Source organism: Protopterus annectens, chromosome 7.part0 (assembly GCF_019279795.1).
Source record: "Protopterus annectens isolate FY-2018-M chromosome 7.part0, PAN1.0, whole genome shotgun sequence".
NCBI lineage: Eukaryota > Metazoa > Chordata > Ceratodontiformes > Protopteridae > Protopterus > Protopterus annectens.
Window position 1 is genome coordinate 1,241,385,986 of NC_056739.1, and position 22,965 is coordinate 1,241,408,950.

At 42.3% G+C, this 22,965-nt stretch overlaps 1 protein-coding gene across 1 annotated transcript in view; it reads right to left on the minus strand.

The window, feature by feature from the left end:
• The window catches only part of DENND4A (DENN domain containing 4A), a 2,763,357-nt gene that overhangs the window by 356,190 nt on the left and 2,384,202 nt on the right, over positions 1–22,965 (minus strand). The window contains exon 30 of the mRNA XM_044077857.1: positions 7,278–7,427. Within this exon, the coding sequence (XP_043933792.1) occupies positions 7,278–7,427 (150 nt within the window). The remainder of the gene's footprint in view (positions 1–7,277; positions 7,428–22,965) is intronic.

The following is a 22,965-nucleotide window of genomic DNA, read 5'->3' on the forward strand; positions in this document are numbered from 1 at the left end:
CAGAGGAAATGTTATGGATAATAAGTAATAAGAAGTTGAAGGAATTTATTTAGTTTTATTCTTCCCGATAAGCTAGGCAGTATTTTAGAGGTACAGAGTTAAGATTCAATTACATAACTCAAGCAAAAGGTTATAAATCAAAGTGGAAAGGGGTAATTATAAACAGGGGAGAAGAAACTTGAAAGACAGAGAATGATTAGGATTTTAGAAACAAGCCCTTAAGGAGAACAACCATATAGACTATATTCATAATGTAGCAGAAAGTAACTAAGCCAGCAAGGGAATGGTGAAGGCCCTACCAATAGGGATGACTGCAAATAGGAATACAGAAACAGACAAGAAGAGGTTGGAATTTACTGGAGGAGATTAGCAAAGGAGCCAATTAACTGGGAGCAAATGGTCCAGGAGGGAAAGGTAACAGTGGAATAAGGATGAGAAGTTTAGACTGCCTTCCTATCATGGATTGACAATGGGGTATAGGTAAAGAGAAAGGGATGAGAGAGTGCTAAGTGAAATACCAGTTCTGGGATTGTGTTTAGATGATTCTAAGACAAAAGCTGCTTTTAAAAAAGGATAATTAGCAAGATGTATAAAATATACTATAGAAGGTTATACAAGACTGGGGAAAAAAGAAAGGCAAGTTTATGAAAGCAATTATAAGAAATCTGTAAGACTTCCAAGTATGCAACAAATGCCAGAAAGTTTCAGATTTTTTTTCATGCAAATGCATACATATTTATTTTTAAAGTCCAAAAAAGATTTCAGAAGATTATGTCCCCAAGTAGAGAGCAAATGTTAGAGATGTGATGGGGAAGCCCGTGTTAATTAGGAACATATTTTGGGGAAATGTATCAAATTGTCAGATTTTAAAAATTCCCTGCACAGTACTGTGATGCAAATTTTGGGAGAACAAATAGTTGTAACTAAAGAAATTATTCTTTTGAGCTTGGATATAAGATCTGAAATGCCTGGACACACTAAGGTCTTACTCAGTTTAATGCTAGTGGCTAGAAATAAAATAAAATAAAACAGAAATTGAAATAAAAATCTAAACCAGCTGTCACTGAAGTACCAAACATAAAGGAGATAAAATAACTGGAGGTGGGATCTTTAGAAAAAAGGAAAAAAAAAATGTATATAAAAAGTACAGTTGTGTACACTTACCATAAATGTAGATGTTCGAGTGTCTTCATTGTTGCAGTCATGACTGCAGGGTTCTCCCCTGCCGGCAGGCAGTCCTCGGTCGGCCAGAATCCCAAAGTCTGGGTCCGGTGTCGGCTGCTCAGCCATGCTCCCTGACGTCAGAGCGCCAGGAGTACAAAGCTGGCAGCCGACGCCATGTTCTCCAGTTTTTCTTGCCCCAGATGTCAGGTGTTCCAAAATGAGTAAAATCCCATACCCTTTGCAAATACACCTCAGAAGAAGGGTGAAGAAGGGAACCACACAAAAGAAAAAATAAGGGGACAGGAGGGAGGGTAACCCAGACTGCAATAGTGAAGACACTCGAACATCTACATTTATGGTAAGCGTACACAACTGTACTATGTTCAACGTGTTTCACTGTTGCAGTCATGACTGTAGGGTTGAATCCCAAAGCAGAATAAAAGGGAGGTGGTCATAAAGTAGAGGGGGCGGCTAAAAGGCCCTGCAAGACTGCAGAAGCAAAGCCTGCCCTAGACTTAGAGTAGAGAGGTAGATTGTAGTGCTTAGAAAAAGTATGCACTGAACTCCAAGTTGCAGCTTCCAAAATGTCTTTGGTAGGAACTCTCCTGCGGAAGGCAGCTGAAGTGGCAGCAGCTCTGGTAGAGTGAGTTCTTATACTCCCTGGGATTTGCTTTCCATGGTGTGAATAACAAAATCTGATTCCATGAGCAATCATTTTGAAATGGTCTGTTTTGAAATGGCTTTACCTTGAGAACTTGAAGCATAAGAAACAAACAATTGCTCTGATTTCCTGATGTCCTTGGTTCTGTCCAGGTAAAAACGTAGTTGTCTGTGTACATCCAAGGAATGCAAGATCCTTTCCCCCCTATTTTGAGGACTGGGGAAAAAAGTTGGCAAGTGAATAGTTTGATTTAAAGCGACTTTGGAAACCACCTTAGGCATGAAAGTAGGATTAGTCTTTAAAGACACCCTGTCTTGGTGAAAAATAATATAAAGTTCCACAGCCATGAGAGATTGCAACTCTGAAACTCTCCTGGCAGAGGTCAGCGCTAACAGGATGGCTGCCTTCCAAGATAAAAACTTGCTGTCAGATGTGGCAGCAGGCTCAAAAGTTGGTAAGGTGAGTTTTTCCAAAACATAGTTGAGATCCCAGGCAGGAATGGGTGGAGATCTAGGGGGCCTTAAGTTCTTAGCTCCTCTGAGAAACTGTCTCATGAGCTGGTGGGAAAAGATTGGAGGGTCTGTATTAAAATGAACAGAAATAGCAGAGGCATGTATCTTTATGGAAGAAAAAGAGAGACCCTTATGTAAGAGGTCTGTCAGGTAAAGTAAAATCAGAGGAATGTTAGGAATAAGAGGATCCGAATCGTGAGCCTGCATCCAGGTGCAAAATCTTTTCCATTTTCCTGCATAAGATTTTCTAGTGCTAGGACGTCTGGCTTCTAAAATGACATCCAGAACCTGCTTGGGTAGGAGAGAATGAATCATAGACCCTGGATTAACCAGGCAGCCAGGCTGAGAGTTTTGACATGGGAGTGCAGAACCTGACCCTGGTGGTGGGACAGAAGGTTCGGAGTCTGAGGTAAAACCCAAGGGGGCTCCAGAGAAAGGTTTTTTAGTGTTGGGTACCAAAACTGTCGAGGCCAATTTGGGGCCAGCAAAATTATCATCTTGGGCTTGTCCTGTTTGATCTTTAATAACACCCGTGGAAGAAGAGGTAGAGGCGGGAAGGCATACCCCGAGAGGTTTCTCCAGCTGAATGATAGTGCATCCACTTTCCAAGCTAGTTCATGGAATGTCCTTGTGCAAAAAATCTGTAGTTGATGATTGAGGTGGGATGCAAAGAGGTCTACGTGAGGACATCCCCAGACTGCTGTAATCATCTTGAATATTTTGGTGTCCAGCATCCATTCGTGTGGGTCTGACAGGTTTCTGCTCAGACTGTCTGCCAGGATGTTTTGCTTCCCTGGTAGAAACTGAGCTTGAAGGTCCAGTTTGCAAGCTAGAGCTGTGTTCCACAGATTCATGGCTAGTCTGCAAAGGGGATAGGAATGTGATCCCCCTTGCTTGTTTATGTACCACATAACTGTGGTGGTGTCTGTCCGTATCAGTAGTTGTCCTGGTTGTAGAAGATTCCTGAAGGCCAATAGAGCGTTCTGAACGGCTAACATTTCCTTTAAATTGATATGCAGGTGCTTCTGATCCTTTGTCCAAAGGCCCTGCAGACAGTTGCCCTGCAAATAGGCTCCCCATGCATAATCTGAGGCATCCGTGGTTAGTATCTGACTGGCTGGAGGCAGACTGAAGGCTTTCCCTTTGTTTTGAGTACATGCCTTGGACCACCAAAGGAATTCCTTTTGAAGACAAGGCAGGATGGTGATCTGTATGTCTAAACTGTGGCAATGCTGAGACCATACACTTTTTAGGTACCATTGTATTTTCCTCATGTGTAGTCTTGCATATGGTACGAGAAGGATGCAGGAGGCCATGTAACCCAAAGCCTGCAGGAATTTCCTTGCAGATAGCTGAGTTAATGATGCCAAGGTTTTGAAAGTTGAAGCCAGCTGTAATTGTTTTTCGTATGCTAGAAATGCCATCTGGGTTGTTGTGTTTAGAAGAGCACCCAGAAAAGTTATCTGTTGTGAGGGTGTCAAATTTGACTTTTTTATGTTTACAGTGAATCCCAGGAACTTGAGAAGTTTCTGAACAAATTCTAGATGCTGCAGTAAGACATCCTTGCTGTCTGCCTGAATAAGTCAGTCGTCCAGATAAGGGTAAATTTGAATTCCCTTGAGTCTGCAATAAGCTACTACTGGAGCCAGGCATTTGGTGAAGACCCTGGGCGCAGTAGACAATCCAAAGGGCAGTGCAGAGAACTGATAATGCCTCGATCCGGCTTTGAACCTGAGGTATTTTCTGCACTCCTGCCTGATGGGAATGTGTAAATAAGCCTCTTTTAAATCCAAAGTTACCATCCATGCATTTTTGGTCAGCATTGGAAGTAGCTGCTGTAGAGTAAGCATCTCGAATTTTGGTATCTCGAGAAAAGTGTTCAAGACTGACAGATCCAGAATGGGTCTCCATGAATTTTGCTTTCTGGGGACTAGAAAGAGCCTTGAGTAAAAACCTTGTCCCATTTCTGAAAGTGGAACCAGTTCTATGGCTTTCATAGCCAAGAGGGCTTCCACCTGGTTTAAGGCCTCTAACCATTGATGTTTTGGTAGATCCGGCCATCCGCTTGGTCTTGGTAGGGTATGAAAATGGAATTTGTAACCTCTTGAAACCATATCCAGAACCCACTTGTCTTGGGTTACATGAGTCCAATTTAGGTGAAAAAGAGAAAGTTTTCCTCCGAGAGGGGCTTCCAGGCAAGAAGTTCCTGCAGCCCAACAGAGGGAGTCATTGAGCCTGTTTTCTATGAACTTGCGACCTGTCCTCTCCTCCCCTAGGGGTGGAAGCAGTCCACTGTCTTGGTCTATATGAGGCTTGCGTTTGGGGCCTTCCTCGGGAGCGTCTGTATCTACCCCTCTGAGGCCTGTCTGAATTGGGAAAGGACCAATTTTTAGTAGGCCAATTCCTACTAAATCTGGGTGGCTGTACTTGTAAGAAATCCTTAACCGTTTGCATGGATTTTGCCTTGTCCTCCATCTTCTTTATCACCTCTTCAGCCTTAGATCCAAACAAAACATTATGCTGAACAGGAGCATCCAATAACTTAGCTTTTACTTGATCTGGCAAGTTTTGTTCCTTTAACCAAGCATGCCTTCTAATGACTGTGCCAGAGGCAGCAGCCCTACAAGAAGCCTCCAAGGCATCGAAACCAGTGTAAACCATGCTTCCCAACTTGTTCAGTGGCATGCATTAAGTCATGTAATTCCTTATCATCTGCACAAGCGGAAATGGAAGTTAGCTTTTGTTTCAAAACAGACAGAAGAAAACGCTGGTATTTCAGCATATGAAATTGACAGTTTAAAGCCCTAACAGATAAAGTTGCATAAGTGTACACTTTTTTACCCCATCTTTCTAAAGATCTGGAATCTTTCTCAGTGGGAATGGGGTTTTTAGCAGTAGCGGCCTTAACCCCCTTAGGGCCCTAAGAAATGGTTTCAGGATCAGCAGTAGGATTCTTGTATAAAAAACTGGTGGGAATCAGGAACCCTATAATATCTGTCTGGCTTAACAGGAGCTGGAGGAAGAGAGTCAGGAGTTAAGTTAGCCTCCGAAAAAGCATCATCCACAATATCCAAAATAGGAGGGATAGCCAGGGGTCTATGTTGGGGAAGAAGAAGAAAATTCCTAAGTCTTTTCTTAGATTCCGAGTACTCCTGTCCTTCCCAGTGAAAATGTTCCCTCATTTCATGTAAAGTTTCCCCAAAAGAAAAATCCTCAGGGGGAGAAGCTGAAGGAATGGATTCCTCAGCATCAGAATCCTCATAAGGAGGGAAAGAATAATCCTGATCAGAAGAAGAAACTGAAGAAACAGAAGCCTGATCAGAGGAGTCATAATACAATTCCTGCCTTGGCCTTTTATCTGGAGGGGGATGTGAACCCCTAATCATAGTAAGTCCTCCGCCATCCTAAGTAACTGTTTCTGAGACTTGGGTCCCGGATCAGAAGAGGCCTGGGCTGTAGTCTTTGATTTGGAAGGAGTCTTTGCCTTTATCTTTGGCTTTGCCTTTATTAGAAGCTGAGTAGGCCTGAAAACCCCTTTGGAAGCCGGTACCTGCACAGCGGCACTGGACCCATCTGAAGGAGCATTGTCCGAAGGTCCTGCAACTGAAATATTCAAAGGCCTAGTTGGCTCCTCGTGGGAGTCCGTTTCGGCCATCGGTTCCGAAATGGCCGATGACAGGGGCTGCAAAAGTGCCTCACTGATGACGGCCGAACCTGAAGCTGGCTCTGCTTGTACAATATCGTCTGATTTGGACTTCGAAGGCCTGTCTTTATCCTTGCGTCGTTTGTGAACTCCGGTAGCCGGAAGCGTGTCCGACGACATTTTGTAATTAAAACGCCTACCAAAGTAATGAAATGCAAAATCGTACCTTCGTTTAATCGTACGTTGATTAAATCTAGCACAAAACCGACAACTAGCTACGTCATGGTCAGGGCCTAAGCAAGGAATACAGTAAGAATGAAAATCCTTATGAGGTATTTGCTTCCCACATGAAATACAATTATTAACTTTTTCTGACATTGGACTGGAGCAAGAAAAAAGTTTCCCCAACGGGGTACTTAGCTTTGAGTAGGAGAAGAAAGTCTATGGACTGAAGTACGTTTAGAAAAAATTGTCAGGAGTCAGCCGACCGACACTTACGAACTGCTATCACCGCACGGCAAGAAAGACTGGAGAACATGGCGTCGGCTGCCAGCTTTGTACTCCTGGCACTCTGACGTCAGGGAGCATGGCTGAGCAGCCGATGCCGGACCCAGACTTTGGGATTCTGGCCGACCGAGGACTGCCTGCCGGCAGGGGAGAACCCTACAGTCATGACTGCAACAGTGAAACACGATGAACATCTGCTCAGCCATTTCATGTTTGAACTACTTCAGTCTACGAAACAAGGAAACAGATGCCATGCAGGATTTCTATTTCTCTGAACAAAACCCCCAGAAAATGGATTGTCAAGCACATTTTGTTAACAATGGTCTATCTGATGCAACTGTAGTGTGGACAGGATGTAGTGTGACAGATGATCATGTAGAAAAACAATCAACTCTCTGCAATGTACGACTGAGTGAAATGTTCTGTTTCTTGTTCATTTAGTTTACTGCTGATGGTAGGCTTGCTAAGTTTTATCAAAAAATTCAAATGCAAAACATGAGATATCTCCTATACGTTATTGCTGCACCTCCTGGAGGCCTTTTCACAAAATAAAAAGGACCACATGCATTTTCCATCTTTTTTTATAAATGCTGATAAACATTCATATTGCCTGAAAAAAAATGTTTACTCTTATCTTTAGAAGGGGTGATGCCTCACTTGATAAGAAAAGCCTTTCCTGAAGACTTCACCAAGAATGAGCATGATAAGTGGAAGAAAATACAGACATATTTACTCAACAGAAGTTGCATACTTTGAATCAACAACAAAAAAAGTATAAAAAGACACTTACATGTTTATGTCAGTAACTTCTTGTACAGTGACTTGTGGGGACAATACAAGACCCAGCGATGAAGCAGAAGATGAAGTACTTCTCTCTGCTTGACACAAGACAGAAGAATACTGTATATTTTCTGCTGAGGGGCTAGTCTTTAAAAAGTATCTGCAGAAAACAGAAGGTATAGAAGACATAAATAAATATCTCATCTGCAAAATTAAATTCTGACAACAGCAAGGCAAAGTCATTAAATAAAAAACACTTATCAAATAGTAAAAGTTACTGTACTGAACACCAATAGCAAACCTCTCATCTGTTTTTTTTTTTTTTTTTTTGGCACACTAGATTTCTTCATTCTAGCTTCACATGAAAATAACAGAGAAAGGATCATTACAAACCACATTTGCTAGTAGACTTTGGCCCTTTAATGTGCACTGCCAGCATCCCATGATGAGAACTACTGGCAGAATATGTACCCTGATCTTGCCTAGAATGGATTTAGGGGCCTTATGTGGCTCCACTGACAAAAATAACAATCTGCTATTCCCTAGTACAGACCCAGAGACCTTACGCAGGTCTAAAGATAATGAACTAATCTGCATTTAGCCCAGAACTGAAGAGACATAAGCTGTCCCACAACAGGATGGTGAAGGTTCTGAACATTCCCCATCTCCCACAGATACCGGCAACAGTAAAAATGAGGATTACTACTTTTACACAGGGGGTGGGGGGAATATGGAGTAAAAACAAACAGGAAACAACACTTGAATGAACTGCTCAACATAAACAAAAGGTATGCAATCATCATAACAGCTGATTTGGCTAAGATCATGTGTAGTATCTGGAATTTCTTCTTATGATACCCCTTGGCTTGCCAAATTTCAAATTCTTTTTCATAAGTCTACACTTGAGAACAGAAATCATTCCTGTCTACACTTGTCATGTTATGCACTGGGCTACAAGAACCCACTCATCTTTTGTCCCAATCCATTCGATCCCCCACCTGCCAATATACAAAGTCAGTACAATCTATAAGATAAAAATACATAAAAAGCTCAACATACCAGAATGCAACATATCATATACTTTTCTGATGACAAGGCAATTCATCTGCAATCACAGGACAGTGGAAGTGTAACAGCACCCACTGTAGGACTGCTCCTTGCAAATCATCAAAAATAATTCAAGTACACAGCTGTTGTATATTACTTTGGAGGTTTTCTGCAGAGTAACTGTCAGAAACTACGCTAAGCAGTGAACATAACCCCACCACCACCACTACTGACTCCCTATTGGAAATATTGGCACTCGAAATCCCGAATAGCAACAAACCAAAAAAAATTCAAAACTATGGGAGAAGAGCAAACCTTGAATATTGCTCCTCTCCTTTAAAGACCCTACAAACTTATGTATACCAGAGATTGCCATACCGCAGAGAAAATGAAATATTCCAGGAAATGGCCATCTCAGACACCAAGTCCTTTATTTTGGGCATTCAGTCTCTGTATTTCAGGACTTGCTCAAGCAGGTCCCAACATTTCATATGGTTACCCCCACCAGCACCACCACCCAAGGCCAGAAAAGAAGAAAGGCAAGATCTCAGAAGACAGAGAAGAAGCAACATGTTGACAAAACAGGCCTTACTCCAAGAATCACAGTCCACGCAGCAAGGCTTAGTGAAGATATGAATCAGTTACCAAGTGACTTCCATAGAACTACCTACAACTGACCCTAAAGTAAAAACTGAAAATAGACATTCCTACCCTGGTTGAATGACCTCTCAGAGCAGCATTTTCCAGTGTGAAGTTTACTGTCATCACAATACTACATCTAATTAGCTTAGAAACAGTTTGCTTTGCCACTGCATGTCTCCACTCCTTGAAATAAAGAATCTTAACAGATATACTATGCTGTCTTCCTGAATTCAGGTACCTTCTTCATGCAAAACCTGAATTGCTGGTTCACGGACAGGATATGAAAGGTTTTCTCTCCCACTGAGAATGCCCCAGGAGAGAAAACATGACTATAGCTGAAATGATTTAGGAACACTTTAGATAAAACTTTAGGGAGAAAACAAAGAGTTCCTTTAAAGGACACATGATTTTGTGAAAGACCAAACAGTGCTTTCTACAAATAATGACTTGAAGCAATGATATTGTGCAAACAGAAGTGATGGCCAGCAAAACCATTTATCTTTTAAAAAATAAACTTCATGGCCGATAAGTCAGTCATTTTAAAATGGTGACAGGGGAAGGTTGGTAAATCATAGTGTTCAAAGTCTCAAGGAGAAAGAGTTCTTCAAAAGTGGGCAAAGATGCAGAAACCCTTTTAAAGGCATTATTAAGTTTTAGATGCTAGGTCACATGTCTTTCCTATATAAGGCCACAATACAAAGAGATAACGCAGACATACATCTTCACCATAAAATAACAGAGACGTGTCACAAAGATTCATGTCGAAAGCAAGGATTATACTTGACTTAAGGCAACATATAGGACACCTCCCTCTGGCAGCTACAAGACCTCTTCTAGCTTAACAAAATAGGTCTAATGAGGGAAAGACTTTCTGACGGTTTCATTCATCTCTGATACTTATGCCAGAAGATCCAAAATGAACAGACTGTCTACAGGAGGGGCAATGGCCTAGGTAGAGCCTTTGGCATGTGCCAGGAAAGCTTCTTGTGCTGCCAGGGGCTCTAGAACCTGAAAACATATTTCAGGCAACACAAGGCAACAAGGTTGACCTTTGATCATTCTTTTCTGTGTTTTGCAATGAAGCATGGAATCGGGCAGGATAGTTAAAAGGTACAAAGGAATCTTCCTTGCCACTGAAAAGAATCAGTTCCATGAGGTGCTCATTATAACACTAAGTATTTATATATACACGTGGGTGTGTGTCACTATAACACTTCACCTTGAAATGTAAGTTTAGACTGCAAGGCATTACAGGTCTGCACCTACAACAGGACAGTTAGGGAACTTCTTTTACAGCACTCTTCCTAAGGATCACCATCTCACCCCAACCACTGACAGGCCATCTCTGGATTCTAGACCTAGCAGATCTAACAAACTTCCCTTCAGTTCTAAGCATCACCTCTGCCACACAGGCTAGTACAGGAGACACTGGTGCCATCCAATGGAATATTTATGGGGAAAGAGGAAGTGAATGTGTCAAGCAGTAAGATTCAGTCTAAGATTTTCACTATTTTGGTTCTAATATATAGTGCAGTAGAGCCCCTAATCTGGCCTAGGCCACCCTGGGTGGAGAACTTCAAAGTACTGATGGCATTTTCCACAGGGTTTATGCCCAAATTATTCCCTAGATCTATCAGCTGTGTCTTGTTTAGAATGTTTAATAAAATGATGGTACACAATTCAAACCATAGATCTCACTGAGTAAAAACATCTACTGGAATGAGCACTGAGAGAAAACTGAAAATTTTCAAATCCCTAAAAACAAAACTCAATAAAATTTCCTAACTACCTGAAGAGACACATTGTATACAGACTTTCTATATTCTTTGCTTCAAGCAAATGGCACAAATAACATGTCATCCTGATGGGATAGACACCTAGCTTACTGAAGCCCAGCATACTGACCACACTACCTTGTCACTCTATCTGATCATTGCCATAAATAGGTGCTAAACCTACATTTGCCAAGAGACTGTGTTCCTGGCTTCAGCAACCCTTGATGTGTTATAATCGCCACACAACTGCTCTCTATATGCACTACCCCTGAGACTGCATCAACTCAGAAAACAAGCAAATAAAAATTTTCCGTCCCTCCAAGTAAATGTGACCCTGAAAAAGTATATTTAGAGACTGAGGCTGTGAAGGGCAAAACCCACATCAGTAGGTATGAACACCCTGGGGGCAAAAAAAAAACATTTACAGTAGACCTGAAGCAAATCAACCTTATGCAAAACTGATGTTCTACTACTGTAATACCTCAGATATCTGAACACATCTCACAAATGCAAAAGATGCACCGCTGTACACTAAGTCTCCTGGGGAAAAAGAGGAGGATAATGACTATATATATATATATATATATATATATATATATATATATATATATATATATATATATCCTGACTCAGGTTCCCTACAGAGGCCACCTTTGGAAGGAAAGATGAGCTTGTATCATGGATTATTCTATCCTTAAAAAAAATAATATAAAGGATTAGTCAGGGTAAAATCATTTCAGCTAGCAGGTCTAGGAGACTCTCCCTCTCTAATGCCCTCCCTACAGGAGGAATAAAGACACCTTACTGAAGTTTCAAGTAGTTTATTCATTTAACTGGATAGATGGATGAGTATTCTTGTTCTAAGAACATTCATACATCTATCCAATTAACTGAATAAACTAATTGGAACTTCTACAAGGTGTCTTTATTCCTTAAGCATCCTTAATAAAGATAATACTCATGAAATTACACAAACCTCAGCATCACCTGACTGAGGGAAATGTAATTAATTATTTTCTGCAAGAACTACAATGGATGTGTTCACTTTGACCTACCTTGTCGGCTATCAAAGAAGAATATCAGTTCCATTTGCCTAAGTCAGTCTTCTAAATATGGCTTTCTGAGCCACTCTAAGAATCCTGCACCCCACATTCTAAAATCAGGGGTTTCCTTACTTATGACAGAAGCCTGAGCTAGGGGATGTGTAGGCCTAGGAGAGGGAGTTCTGGCAGATGAAACAGTGAATATTTGTTTATCGGGAAGATAATTTAAAGGTGAATGGAGTAGTATAGTATTCTGAGAAATCAACCTTGCCTCAACCAGAATAAGGCTATCAGGATCAGTTGTTTTTATTCTTTTCTAGAACTGCAGAAAAACTCAGGTGTCAGATGCAACAGAAGGGAGACATATGGAATGCATAGTGTCAGGCAGCTGCATATGCATCCTGTAAATATCCATTCTTGTCTGAAAGCACAGAGACTCTTTTTTTCACTTCAAGTTGACTGGTTTGGTGAAGTACAGATGTTCCATTCAGAGGATGATGATTAGTGGAAAACAAACCAGCATATCTACAGTATCTGCTAAGCAATCATCTCTGTGGCAAAAACACTTCTGTTGAGCGTTTCTGTACAACAACCCAGCATACCTGGGATGCAATACAAGTCACTTAATGGATGAAGCTGCTGTGGATAACCTATTTCTTCACTCTTGACATTTCGCTGCATAAACTGTATGTAGAAGTCCATGCCCTATTTCTTCTTCTTCCTCTACCACATCACTACGTTACTTCAGTAAACAGAAACAATGACTTGGGGAATAGGTAGTAGTCGACCAAAAACAGCACCCATTTCCAGTATACTGATAAGGAGATGTTCCTCTGCTTGAAAAAGTAGACCCAATGCAGTCCCCAGCTTAAAACCAAAGATCTGGTGCTTCTAATAAGGGGTGTTAAGATGGCAACTTGGAAAGTCAACTGAAGTAGCAATGGCTGTGACTTGGAAACACTATTATATAAAACGATTAAGCATGGAAAAGTGCTAAATCCCTGGCCCTGATTAGACAGTGGCAGGTGATGGCAAGTATAAGCTAGACATTCAGATACAGGAATATATGAATGCATTGCACATGACAAAACACAGACACCAACATGATATACAGAACGCAGATGAAAGACCAATGCCAGTACTCTGAACTAGAAAAGCTGGCTAAAAGCTATAGACTTCCTCAAAGTCCAAAAGGCACATTCAGTCTCCTTAGCATAATAAATACATGACTGACCCAAGAGTGACCATAGGTTCATAGGTAGGTACTAGGCTATTGGCCCTAGGGCCTATACAAGCCTAGCCAAAAAGGTACCCTGGCTCTCTGCTGAGATCACTAGCATCCACGGTGGGTCCTCATGCTTACTCTTTTGTTCAGAGTCAGAAACAACGGTGACCAGTTTCCCAGTCGTCATAGGTGTACCTGAACACACATTTTTATAGGAAATTTTCAATCCTCCAGCATTGGTGCCACCTTCTAGCTGACTGGAAGAAAAAGAACAGGAGAAGAACAGGACCTAAGTTTATGGTAGAACCCTGAATGATTCCTTTCCCGTCTGCTGATAGAACAATAAAAGAGATACGAATGAAGAACTGGAGGGGACCCTGGAAAAAATATCCAAGAAGCTGCATAAAGAAGACGGAAGGATGAGACCCCTGTTGGGAAGGACTGATTTGGTGAATAGGATGGTGTTCCCATAGACATTATATATGGCCAGGCATATAACAACATCCTCTAAGAAAAACGTGAGGAGGAAAATAGAGGTGGTTTAAGCAAAAAAGGAAAAAGAGGAATAGGGTATATTGGCTTTTCAGATAGTATACAGTGAAAAAAAATACTGGGAGGCCAGGCACCAAAATGGGGAGAGGGTGAGAAAGAAGAAAGGTGATTCAGCAATCCACACAATGTAGGAGCCTGGTGAGAAGCACACATAATGATGGGAGTGAATTTAGACCATAAAGGACATCAGTCTTGGTAGAAGCTAAGGTGGAAGGGATGAAAAAGAAGAATGGCCCTACAAACATAAGAAGTGGAGGAGAACAGCCAAGCAGTGAAAATGTTTTAGTCCTTTTTGTTTGCGTCTTTTTTTTTTTTTTTTTTTTTATAGACAGGCATATTTCTATCAATCAGAGGTGAGACTGTGGATGATAAGTACTGAATAAATGTACATAGTAGTGGAAGAGGGCAAGACCTAAGTGTGCTAAGCTGATTTACCCCATAAAACAAGGTGGTTTAGAATTACCCAATTTGAAAGGATATTTCAAAGATATGCAGTTAAGGCTCGTATATCTCTAGAAGAAAGTTATAAATCAAAGTGGAAAGGAATGGTAATGAACTGGGGGAAGTGGGGGAGCTCAAGAAATAAGGACAGAGTAGGTTATTGGATGCAGGTTTAGTAGCACCACCACCATGCACAACATATTTATAAGGCAGCAGAAAAATATTCTAAAAACTAAGCCATCACAGGAATGGAGAGAAACAATTTTGCCAAAAGGATGACTGCAAGGAGTGGCATAGAAAATAGGCAAAAGGAAGATGGACTTTATTGGAGAACATTAGCAATGGAACCAAGATACTGGTAGCAAATAAATATGGAGAGTAAAGTAATATAGTGAGATGAAGTCAAGAGTAAGTTTGGACATGCAGATTAGAGACTCCCCCGGATTTACTAATCTGCCATGCACGTAAGCGGCAGTTTAAAAGGAGGATGGCAGCACGCCATGCATATTAATGAAGGCATGCTGCCTGAGCTCCAAATCCTACACTGAGTGTGGACGAGTACAGAGGGCATGTCTGAGAGCAGAGCTCTCAGAATAAACATGCCCCTGCAAAGTAGAACAGAAGAAAGTGTAAATAAATGAGCGAAACCGCTCATAGGTGTCTGCATATCTCCAACAACAGTCCCCATATGTTCAACAGCAACAGTACATTGAAATAAAATGAAGAAACCCTTGTATTTATTTTTTTAAAACCCAGAGTACAGCTAACCGTAGATGCGCGGGTTTCATAGTTTAGTACTAGGCTATCTGCCCTGGGGCATTTGTAAGCCTAGCCATAGTGATGTGGCTTTTGCCACCCCATGAAATGGTACAAAAATGTACAGAAAAAATTTAGAATACTGTGCCTCTGTCTAGTAGTGACACAATGAAGGTCCCCTTATATAATAGAATTAGTTTACTGTGCCCCTGTCTAGCAGTGACACAGATGTGACCCCTGGGGTAAACTTACGATCTCCCATCCGCTCATCAAGATTTCTCTTGAAGAGAGTCAGTGAGGGGCTCTGCCTAATATGAACTGGGATCTTGTTCCAAAGCATGGGAAGCGTCTGGGTTATGAATCTATCCCTCCAGCATGTCCTATTCATACTTGTGCCGAGGTTTAAGTCTTTAGCTCTCGTGGTCCTGATGGATTTGGATTTTTTGAGATGGAGCATGTCCATCAGATCCTGATTGGACATGGCCTTGTACGTCAGGCAGAGATCACCTCTGAGCAGGCGGTATGCTACTGAATAGAGCTGAAGTTTCTTTAGTCTGGCAGAATAAGACATATGTTGGAGACCCTTGATCCTCTTGGTGAGGTACTTTTGTGGTCTCTCCAGCTGTTGCAAATGCCGGGTGAGGTACATACCAAATGGGGCATTGTACTCAATCATGGGTCTGATGAGGGAGGAGTATAGGGGTACAATGACATCCTTGGATCTGGATGTGAATACCTTCATGATGAGGTGTGCAAGGTAGAATGTTTTTCTAACCACTTTGGCAACGTGGGTGTCAAATGAGAGGTCGCTGTCGACTTGCTCCCTAGGTCTCTGATTACTTTTTCCGTACTCAGTGGGTTGCTGTCTATGTGATAATTTGTGGGTACTTTGTTTTTCCCAAAGGGGATGACTATGCATTTTTTGGCATTTAGTTTAAGGCCGTGACTCCGGCACCAGTTGTCCGTTTCTGTGAGGGCTTTTTGTAGGATGTAAGTGTCCGCTGGTGTATCGACTATGGCGCCTAGTTTGCAGTCATCTGCGAACTTTGTCAGCCACAACCCTCCCATGTTTGCTTTAACATCTGAGAAATAAATGCCGAACAAGAGGGGTCCCAGGACAGATCCCTGTGGGACACCACTTGTGACTGGCTTTGAGTCTGACATTGCTCCAGCAATTTTAACTTTATGGGTTCTGTCCTTTAGCCAGTTTGCAACCCATCTAGTGACATAAGGGTTTACATTTAAGCTGTTGAGCTTATCTATGATGCCTGAGTGGGGTATTGTGTGGCCTTAGCCAAGTCCAGGTAGGCTGTATGGACTGCTTTGCCCTCATCAATGGCTCTAGTGACTGTTTCAAAAAAGTCAACCAGGTTCAAAAGGCAGGATCTGCCCTTTACAAAGCCGAACTGGGTGGGGTCAAGTGTCTGTAGGTCCCCTATGTCTCTGTTTATGAGTTCCATAATGATTCTTTCCATAGCTTTGCAGACCAGGCTGGTTAAGCTTATGGGGCGGTAGTTCCCAGGGTCTGTAGAGGTACCCCCTTTGTGGAGTGGGACCACTGTTGCTGTACGCCAGTGTTCAGGTACATATCCTGTAGTAAGGCTAAGGTTAAATAGCATTTTTATGTGCGGGTTTAGCTCCTCTTGGAGTTCACGTAACACGCAACCCGGGATACCGTCAGGTCCCATTGATGCTGTGTTTTTAGCTTTGTTGAGGACGGTTCTCACTTGGACATCTGAGATGACAGGGAGATTACATTCAGCTGGGATAAGTATTTCTTCTTTTGGGGGCGAGGGAGGGGAGAAATTTGCAATGAACCTGTCAAGCCAGAATGTTGGCAATATCTGTGGGTTCAGTGTATTTTTTGTTGTTGTGAACTAACACTGAGCATATCTGAGGGTTTCCGCCCAGGTTTCTAACACAGCTGAAGAAGGCTTTGTGGTTATCTTTAGTGTCCTTAGCAATTTTTCTCTCAAAGTTGGCCTTGGATGTTTTTATGAGAGAACGTAGTCTTCTGCTAATGTTGATCAGAGATGTCTTTCCTTTATGGGATTTTGCTCTGACGTGCAGTAGCTTCCTTCTTTTGTTATACAATTTGTTAATGGCTGAGGTCCACCAGACAGGACGCTTGCTTTTGGTGGAGAGGGACTTGGATTTATTTGGGATTGCATGATCCATGCATTCTTGGAGATGTCCATAGAAAGCATTCGTGAAGGATTCGGCATTGTGGGATGTGGTATCCACTGGCCCAGTGGGCTTAAAGGATACCATCTCAGTCTTAAGAAGAGTGAAGTCTGCTTTTGAGAAGTTTTTCGCTGTGGTCTTTTGTGCTGGGGGTGGAGGTGGGATATGTATATCCAGGGTGATTAGTTTGTGGTCAGATCTCACTAGTGAGGGGTATACCTCAGGTGTGGAGCATTTTGTCCCCATGTTTGTGATGATCAGGTCTAGTATATTATCTCCCCTAGTGGGAGAGGTGACTAGTTGTTCCAGTGCATCTGAATTTATGAATTCCAGGAACCTTTGGGCTAGGGTGTTAGGGCTAGAATAATGTACCCAATCTATGTTTGGGTAGTTGAAGTCTCCCAGTATGATGGTATTTTGTGATACATTCATATCCTCCAATGTCTTCAGGAAGGCTGAGTGGGGTTCCTGAGATTGGGAGGGTGGTCTGTAACATGCTACCAGTTGTATAGCAGTTTTGCCTATGGTTAGTTGCACCTGTATGGTCTCTGATGCTTCATGTGTTGCTACTAACCTGGAGGTGTGGGTGTCCTTGATGAACATGGACACTCCCCCTCCTTGTGGTTCGCCCGGTTTTGGGGCGAAAAGCATGATACGAGGTATAGCCTGGTAGCTGGGGTGCTCTCAGGAGCCTTGAACCAGGTTTCAGTTACTGCACAGACGTCGATGTTCTCCATGCTGAGGAGTGCATCGAGTGCCTGCATCTTGAGATTTAGACTTCTGGCATTGAGCAGCATTACCCTTAGTTTTTTCCATTTTTGTTTTCTAAGGAGGTGGGTTTGTCTTTTGAGCCTTGCCTAAAAAAGGCACTATGGGGGTGGCAAGAGCCTTAGCCAATATCCGGAAGCCCAGTGGTGACAGGTGTAAGCCATCCCTTGCGAAGCAGCATGGCTTGTCCAACATGTCATCCCAGGCAGACAGACATTGGATCCCCTTAGAATGACACCAGTACTTAAGCCAATTGTTAAAGCTGATCATCTTGTCTTTGTATTGTGGCATCATTCTTGGTGAGGGCAAGATGCTGCTCAGGGTCAGGGTCATACCAGCCTGGGCTACATAATCGGAGAGCTCCTCTATGTCTCTTTTCATGTAGTCCAGGGAGGTACGTCTCAGGTCATTCACGCCAGCATGGACAATGACGGAGTCATATTTGTACTTGCTTTGGAGTGACCTGAGTGCGTGTGTTATGTGGCGAATCCTAGCTCCCGATAGGCAGCTCACAGTCACCCTCTCCTTGTTCAGCCTGGTAAGCGGGACATCAGTGTGTCTGACTATAGAGTCACCTATTACTAGTGTATCAGGCATGGTGTTTGGCCTTAAGGGCTGTGATTGGTTGACACACTGATTTATTGAAGTATGTGTTATATGTGTTTTGTTTTGAGGTGGTGGATTTTTGGATGTCTGCTTTGGGAGCCTCTGTTGTTTTGGTAAGTTTTTTATTAGAGCCTCCGAGTATGTCTTTGTGTTATTATGTGTTTGGTTTGCAGTTGTGGTAGGTCTATGTGGGACTGGGTTTGTTGTGTGTGTGGTTACCATCTCCTCCTGTCTGGTCATGCCAGCCCTGAGTTGAGAGAGTTCAGCCTCCAGTTTGGCTATATAGTTGCATCTCTCACATGTATTTGTGTTTGTTGGGAGGAGGAGAGGGTTGTCTGTGTACATGAGACAATTGTAGCATTGTCTCAAGATACCCAGATTAACCAGCTGAACTGGAGAGGACGCCAGTAATCTACCACTCGACATGCTAGAACAGTACAAGGGAGTGCTGTGCCTTTAAGGGAAGTAGATATTCACAGGGGTGGTAGGTGGATGTAGTGCTTTACTTAGTACAAGAGTGCTTACTAAGTAGAGAAGTTTTGAGAACAAGTGCTAGGCTTATAGTATAGCGAGTTGTCTGATTATACTAAGAGTAGAGCTTCCTTAAGGGAAAATTTGAAGAGCAGACTTGGCGGAGCCAGAAGAAGTTTAACCTTGTTTAACCGGCGCTGCGCTATGTGCAAAGCCGTGCAAACGTGGATTTTAAACAGGGAACTACAAAAGAGCTAGAAATGGTCCAAAACAGCCAATTACTACAGCTCTTGTGCTGAGGTCACTTCCTACAGGGACAGGTAGGCTGCTCAAGGCTCCCCACTCCCACTGGTGAGCAAAGAAACTTCCTTCTATCCAAGTAAGGTAATGGACAACACAGGAACTACACCACAGCCCAGAATACAGCAATGCCTGTAAACTGGTCTAAACTAGTCTAGGAGAGGTGGGAAAACAAGGATTGTTTTTGTTTTCTTGATAGAAACACACAGAAAATGCAGAAACAGTGATAAATCAGTTACACAGGCTAGCACACTTTAGTGGGCAGCCTCAACAGTTAAATTAAACAAACAAACAAACTTTCGATCAAATTCGACTAAAAAGTAACTTTAAGTGCAGATTATAAAATAATGCAACAAACAGCTAAAAAACAGTTTAAGCTTGTTCAGGTTAAGCTACAGAAGCTATTCCAAGTAAAAAAACAGCAAAGATACTTAAATCCAGAAAGTAGTCGCTTTTCTGAGTTCTCTGTAGCTAGGACCACTCTGCAGGACCACGAGGAGCTTGTCTGAACAGTATAGCCAGAAAAAAACGCCCAGAGGCGGATTTTAAACAGGGAACTACAAAAGAGCTAGAAATGGTCCAAAACAACCAATTACTACAGCTCTTGTGCTGAGGTCACTTCCTACAGGGACAGGTAAGGCTGCTCAAGGCTCCCCACTCCCACTGGTGAGCAAAGAAACTTCCTTCTATCCAAATAAGGTAATGGACAACACAGGAACTACACCACCGCCCAGAATACAGCAATGCCTGTAAACTGGTCTAAACTAGTCGAGGAGAGGCGGGAAAACAAGGATTATTTTTTCATTTAAAAATGTGAACTGGAGTACTGCATGAAATGCACATGTGAAGTGTCAGTGTCATAATGAATAAGGCACTAGTAAGCAGGTTTAAGCACAAATAAGCAATTTGCCCATCACTTAGCTACGGTTAAAGCAGCTGAAAAGGCTGAAGAGGATAACAAGGAATATATATGCAAAAGAAGCAGCACAGCAATAGTGTAGTGGTTAGAGCATCTGCCTAATCCGGTTCGATTCCCACTGCAGCACATATCACTTTCCATGTGAAAACTGTATATGAACATATATTTACATCTTTTTGCCGTATAACCTATATTATAACATTTAAAAATGTGAACTGGAGTACTGCATGAAATGCACATGTGAAGTGTCAGTGTCATAATGAATAAGGCACTAGTAAGCAGGTTTAAGCACAAATAAGCAGTAGTAAGCGTGTCTAAGGGCGAATGCGCGGGGGTAAGCATTGCCTACACAGATTAGGAAAAGTAGAAGCTAACTGAGTTTAAGAAACTGTAACCGGAGGTTAGCAGTGCTTACCGTCACGCAAACCCGTGCATACCTGCTTACAACTGCTTTAAAGTGCCTTAATCACTCTGGATCCAACGGCCCTTGTTCTTCCTAGCAAAAAAATAAACTGCCTCTGCAAGGCTCAAACTCAGGATCCTGCACACTATAGTCACAGCAGTTAACCACCAAGCCATCACAGCAATAGATATGAATGAGGTATCAGCAAACTAATCCTCACCACAGGAAAATCAAACCAAACATGTGAACTGAATCTATATATAGTGTGATGTTGGATAACCTGCCACAGAACATAAATATGTGAACTGGAGTACTGCAGTATGCATAGATTTGAGGTGTTACTTTAATAAAGTGTAGAAGCCCCCAGGTCCCCATACAGTGTATGTACACATGAATTACGGATACCAGACACATATATAACCTGTAATGAAGAATAAATCATTGCCAAATGGCAAATATAGTGCTAATTAACTATTAAGCGATGCTAGCAGCAGCAGCACAGCTCAAGTTAGTAAGTGTAAGCAATGTGTAGGGGAGCCAATTCAATCTGCCTGGTGGTATACCTGGCAGATTGAATTGGCAATGTGTAGGGGAGCCAATTCAATCTGCCTCGTGGTATACCTTTTTAAGCAGTGCCAACCTCATGTAAGCAGGTATGCCCATAGCTTAGCCTTTTCAAAACTGGCCAATCACGGGGAAGTGCTTGAAAATGTCTGTATTTAAACCCCACAGGTGGGAATACTACCCATAACTGGTTGCAGCTTCCTACTGCAGGCAGAATGGCTGGTGTGGGTGAAGGCACTAGATTTAGAGTGCAGTGCTGGGGCATCCAGGAGTCAAAAATCATGGTATGGCTCCTGGTAAAACATCATGATCAGAGACTACTACAGGGCCAGTACCAGGGCTCGCAGTATAAAACGGAGGCCTGGGGCAGTCTCGCCCGTGACCTCACCAGTGCCACAGGTATCCACCGGACTGGTGAGCAGGTCAGGCACCACCATGCTGACCTGAAGCGGTAGAGGGGGGATGTACTGGAACAGTGGATCCAGGAGTCTCGGCAGATGCCCAATGCCCCAGGACTGAGTAAGTACTCATTCTACTAAGTAGTAAATAATTGCCTAGCTTGTGTATACTATGGATAGGTATGGCTAAATATCACTGCATTTCTCTGAGAGCTGCAGATGAGCAGGCTGCGAACCAGCAAGCCCATGATGTTAGGCTGCAAAGGCTGCGTCGCGAGGCAGGTTAGTAATCAGTCTGCATGTACTGTCATAACAAATAAATATAAGAGCCTTAGAAAGTGTTGTACCAGTAGAAATAAATATGTAATAGTCTATGAATAAAGGTATAACCCCTGGAGTGCTTCTGTTTACTCTTCTCTTATATGTTGGCAATCTGTTCCATACTATAAATAGTAATGTATCTTAAGCAGTGTCACCCACACCTTGGTATGCAGATAAAATGGGCATGAAGTCCTGCATAACAATGTTGGAAATGCCAAGAGGTCAGTTATATTGTACAAGTTAGGGAGACTTAGATAGAAAAGAGTTGAAAGCTTTACATCAATTCCTGGATAGCACAGTGTACAGTGGTGTTAGCTATAAAACGTTGTCACACACAGCAGGGGTTTGAATCCTGGGAGTGCTACTAAGTTGTATGCATAATCATACTCCACAACTGTACAGATTTTGATACAATGTTCAGAAGAAAGCTGTATGCATACTTACACCCAACAACAGTACAGAATTTGCTAGAATGTTCAAAATGTAAGTTGTACACATATTCATACCCCACAACTGTTCCAATCTGTCCAGCATGTCCAGATAAATGGCCCATATCACCAGCTTGGTACCCTGTTCCCCTGAAAATCTAGTGTGATGTTCCAAGAATTGTAGGCAGCTGTCAATGACACATAACTGATATTCAAACAAGTACATAGTCAGAGAATGTATATGGAAACAAACCTGTCATTCTAGCACCTCACCCAAAGTGTATGACAGCAATTCTCAACATATGTTGCATTAACACCTGCAGCCTGTCACGCCTGTATGCAAGACACAGGTCAAGTATATAATAATTTATAAACATACCAGTGTACAATATAAGGCCATTGTGTAGTGTAATAATACATGTAAGGAAAAGACCACTGCAGTGACTAAAAAAGTTGTGAAAACTACAAGGATATATTAGGTGTTAATTGAAGTCTCCCTCTCACCTCTACCACATGTGCATAATAACGCAATGACACTCCTCAACTGGCATGTGTACACTCCACACTTTTGTTGGGACATATGTCCTAATGGTTTATAAATATTCACATTTGTTTCTATGCATGCGCCATGTGAAAATACATCTATAATGGTGGCCTGTTGCCATCAATGAAACCTGCATGCTCCTGTAATGGCCACTGTTTTTCCATATATGCATGTGTTCTGCTTGCTCTGCAACTGTGTTAAATCTGGTGTCTTGGGTTAATGGGAATACCTATGCAGGCTGTTATAACTAATCCTGAATGCTGCTGACTGTTACTAACCCATATCTCTCATAAACCGGTGACAACACAGCT